This window comes from Octopus bimaculoides, chromosome 19 (genome assembly GCF_001194135.2).
Source record: "Octopus bimaculoides isolate UCB-OBI-ISO-001 chromosome 19, ASM119413v2, whole genome shotgun sequence".
NCBI classification, from domain to species: domain Eukaryota; kingdom Metazoa; phylum Mollusca; class Cephalopoda; order Octopoda; family Octopodidae; genus Octopus; species Octopus bimaculoides.
Window position 1 is genome coordinate 45,553,362 of NC_068999.1, and position 5,000 is coordinate 45,558,361.

Genomic DNA, 5,000 nt, shown 5'->3' on the forward strand with positions numbered 1-5,000 from the left:
TGGAGAAATAATAGGAAAATGAAAAAAAGCCAGAATGCTGAACTGGAAGCATATTTTAATAAAGATTTCTTCTAACCGGTTTTCATTGCGAAAAAGCAAATTATCAAGAAGAAGGAGAATGAAAATGTTTTTTTACAAAGAAGTACAAAATGAAGAAAATAATATATAAAACAATAATATATAATATATTTATTTTTTTATATATTATTGTTTTATATATTATTTTCTTCATTTTGTACTTCTTTGTAAAAAAAACATTTTTATTCTCCTACTTCTATATATATATATATATATATATATATATACATGTATATATATAGAGAGACAGACAAACAGACAGATAGATAAATAGATATACATATATATATATATGCATATATATATATAGATATAGATATGTATATGTATGTATATATATAAAGCTTCTATACATATAGATAGACAGATAGGTGTGTGTATGTATGTAAGTATGTATGTATATATGTGTGTGTGTGTATGTGTGAGTGTGTGCATGTATGAGTATGTGCATGTGTGTGTGTGTGTGTGTGTGCATAGTAATAAGTTGCAATTATTTGGAAATTTTGTCGTCTGACTAAGTAGGGAATATTTACTATTGTAGCAATTGTAAAGTCTGAAATTTTGAATAAATATTACTTCCTTTTACATATGGATATCATGTGCATGCATGTATGTGTGTGTGTGTGTGTGTGTGTGTGTGTATAAATATATGTATGCAACGAACATGCACTAATAGAAATGTATATCAATCTACATATACATATATATATATATATATATATATATATATATATATATATATATATAAGTATATGTTAAATATATTTGTATAATGTATTAAATTTTCATTCACTTTTTTGATATTGTGTGTGATGGTGTATAATGCGCGTTTATCATTTAGTTATTTTCTTTGGTTATGATTAATGTATGTAGCTTTTAAGTGTGTGTTAGTGTCTTGTGATGCCACACTAAACCTGACCCAAATTCGGAAAACTGTGCAGTACCTATACAACGTAATGCTGATCGATTATTCGAACAATAATGGAACATTCACTTTTCTCTGGTTCTCATATTTCCAATTCTATGCTAACTTTGCTTTTCATTCTTCTCCGTTTTTAAAACTTTTCCTAAAGCTTGTCAACATCAGTTTTCATTTTGCTGCATATATTATATTTTATATTTTTTCACAGGAAGAAAAAAAAAAAAACAAAACAATGATATTTATTGAAATAATTTTTTATTAATAACCTCTGTTTTTTTTTCTCTTTTTGTTCTTCTAGGTGAGTAGTGGTTTTGTTGTTGTTTTTTTTCCCCCTACGTCTTCAAGAACATTAGAAAACAATTTGTAAGTATAAGAGATAAAGCATTAATAATATTGACAGTTTACGATATAGTAGCATCTATTCTGAATTCCAGACACCAATGTCCTGGCACCACTTGTAAACATACGTTGTTTTCATTAAATCATGTAATTACTTTAACAAATACAAAATTACTTAATCCTTTTAGTCGTTCTTTTTTACCTTTCTCATTTTTCTTTTTTTTTTTTTTTCTTGGTATGAATGTGAAATAAAATGCTTCTTGTACAAGTTGTAAAGATTTTTTAAAAACCCTGATACAACAGGTTATGCTACTGTAGCATTGGTATAAACCTATCGTATATCGTTTCATATAATAATATTTATTACTGTGATACAGAATTTCACTATTGCTAATATATTAGTGAGCTGTTATCATACATGTTAGTGTATTACTGTGACATGGTTGCATATATCTTTCAGATAAAACTGTCATTATGACATTACTTATGACTATCATTGTGATCTTGCTGATGATTGCTACAGTGTTACTGTGACATTACTTGTCCCTGCTGTGTTAATTCTGACTTTGGTCATAACTGTTAGATTAATGTTCCATGCATCATAACTCCTACGATATTACTGTGACATTGGTCATAACTATTATAGTGTTATTGTGACATGTTACTGTGACACTAATCACTTTCTGTTAATTCTGACATTGGTCCTAACTGTTGTTGCATTAATGTTTGTCTGCTTGAGACCTTGTCATGTGTGTGTATGTGCACGCCAGTGTGTTGGTGTATGTATGAATGTTTGTATGAATGTTTCCTTCTGCATATTCATGTATCTGTATGTGTGTGCATTCTTGTGTGTTTGTGTATGTACTTCTGCTTCCTTGTGTGTGTGTGTGTGTGTGCTTGAGTTTATCTATATACATGAGTTTGTGTGACTGCTGATCTTCCACGAGACAACCTTGCCCAGACTTGTGCCTCAGAGAGGATATTTCTAGATGCAATCCTATGGTTATTCATGACCAAAGGATGCTTTATCCTTTACCCTATGTACATATAATGGTGTGGAGAGGGGAGTCTGGTATGCATGGGCGACTGCTGGTCTTCCATAAACAATCTTGCCTGGACTTGTACCTGGGAGGGGAATTTTCTAGGTACAATCCCATGGTCATTCATGACTAAAGAAGGTCCTCTTAGACTATGTGATACTAGTTACAACTGTTACTATGGTAACATTTACATCAACTACAACTGTTACATTGGTACTGTGACAATATTCATAACACGATAAAAGCAGTTATGACATTGTGTTACTGTGACATTAATTGTAACTGTTATTGTAACATTGGTTATAACTTCTTGTTTGTGTCAAAAGAATTTAGAAACTTCAAGACGTGAAATAATTTGTTTCTAATTCTAGAGCTCAAAATACACCAAACTATAAATGTCAGCATTCAAATATTGTATATCTAAAGGGGCTTTAACCTAATTTTTACATACTGGTATTTGTAGCTTGTTTATTCCACCATTAAAAATGAATTATATGTTATTGAGACATTAGTCATAACTGTTATTGAGACATTAGTCATAACTGTTATTGTTTTATTACTTTGGCTATGACTTTTGTTATTGATTGGTATTTATTTGTTTCAGTCATTTGACTGTGGCCATGCTGGAGCACCACCTTTAGTCGAGCAAATCAACCCCAGGACTTATTCTTTGTAAGCCTAGTACTTATTCTATCGGTCTCTGTTGCCGAACCGCTAAGTTACGGGGATGTAAACACACCAGCATCGGTTGTCAAGCGATGTTGGGAGGACAAACACTGACACACAAACATATATATACATATATATATATGTATATATACGATGGGCTTCTTTTCAGTTTCCATCTACCAAATCCACTCACAAGGCTTTGGTCGGCCTGAGGCTATAGTAGAAGACACTTGTCCAAGGTGCCACGCAGTAGGACTGAACCCGGAACCATGTGGTTTGTAAGCAAGCTACTTACCACACAGCCACTCCTGCGCCTAATAAAAAAGTATTGGTGGCCAGCTATAAGTCTCAGGTTCGTTTTGTTCAGCTAGAACTCTTCAAGGTCAGTGCTCCAGTGTGGCCACAGTCATATGACTGAAACAAGTAAAAGAGTAAAAGTAAAAACAAGAATTACATTTAGCAGAATAATCCGAATGCTCAAGGGTTAAATTCAATGTTCAATGTTCCTCGTATTAATGCTATTTATTTATTTATCATTGTTCCCAGGTCAATTCAGGTCAACCCAAAGTTGAAGTACATTTTTCTTCAACTTCTTGCTCTTCCTCCTCCTCTTCTTCTTTTCTCCTTACTCTCCATCCTCATTACTCTCCTCCCACCCGCAATAAAACAAAACTGCTCTTTGATCTCCAGTTCTTAGCTGATTTATAGTATTGGTTATATCTGTATATCTGGTACACTTAAAGCCTTGCTTGTTTGTTTGAAATTCTCCAGCCATTCTTGTATACGTATATATTGTACTTCCCCGCCATTAGAACCATTTTTCAGTATGTTTGTGTGTGCCATAACAATAAACTTAAATTCTATTGAATCGAACTGAATACCATATTATTTAATACTTTCTTCCCTAAATTCTAATAACCATTCCTTTCATTTAATCAGTCTTTAGATACTTCTACTGCTGTTCTTAACTTATTCGAGTATTGGCTGTGTTCAGTTTTACTTGTCTTCAATCTAGAATCTAATTCTCTTTTTCCATGTTTCTAATTTCCCTCACATTTTCTATTTGATTATCAAGTCAGAACCAATGTCAACTAGCATAAAGAAACACCAGCAGCTTATAGTCTTGAAATTCTTTACAATAGTTTCAAAGACATAGATGAAAAGAAAGAATGCTAGTTAATTATCTTCTAGAATCTACTTCTTTTCTGTCTTGCAATAATTGGCAAACCGGCATTGTATTTAAATGTAATTCTTTGCTACCTCCTGTCTTCTACAGTTTCCAAACTAATCTTTCATACATTATTCTCTAATGTAGCTTGCTATTCAAGAAAGTTATGTCTCCTGCTGTTTTAGCTACAAATCTTATCTAACTAAATTGGAATTGTTCCGTTGCTGTCTTCTACACCTTTACAAATAATTATAACTTCATGTCCTTTTAATAATACTCTATAAAACAAAATATTTTTATTAGTACCCTTTAGAAACCCTTCTTTTCCATGGACACATTGTTCTCGTAGGGTCTGTTTCATATCCCACTTTCTGCCCAGAATAAAGTCAGATCTTTAGCTTTCAGGTTTTTCTGATTTGTGAGTAAATAACTTACTTGTCTCCTAACACATGTTACCATGTCAGGAAACAATTAACATGTTCATCTAATAATTTCGGTCTTCATAAACTTCTAAAAATTGATCCTGATGCTAACCGACTGACTCAATTGTTAAAATTCTTCCTTAATTACAGCAACCTTTCCTTCTAAATGTAAAATAATTATCATTGATTTCTTTATCAAAGCAGCAAGCTGACAGTCATTACCACACTAGACAAAATGCTTGTCAGCAATTTTTATAGCTCTTATGTTCTGGGTTCAAATTCTGCCGAGACCAGGTTTGCCTTTCTTCCTTTCGAGATTGATAAAATAAATACCAGTTACATACTGGGGTTGATGCCCTTCA

The 5,000-nt window shown here is 32.2% G+C and overlaps 1 protein-coding gene across 2 annotated transcripts in view; it reads left to right on the forward strand.

Moving 5' to 3' along the window:
• The window catches only part of LOC106882954 (LHFPL tetraspan subfamily member 6 protein), a 314,434-nt gene that overhangs the window by 165,501 nt on the left and 143,933 nt on the right, over window positions 1-5,000 (forward strand). Inside the window, exon 2 of one of the 2 annotated variants that reach the window (XM_052974822.1) lies at window positions 1,299-1,534. The exons of the other annotated variant lie outside the window; for it this stretch is intronic. Within the exon in view, the coding sequence (XP_052830782.1) occupies window positions 1,299-1,306 (8 nt within the window). The 3' untranslated portion in view covers window positions 1,307-1,534. Of the gene's footprint in view, window positions 1-1,298; window positions 1,535-5,000 lie in introns of those variants that run through there. 2 annotated transcript variants of the gene reach the window in all.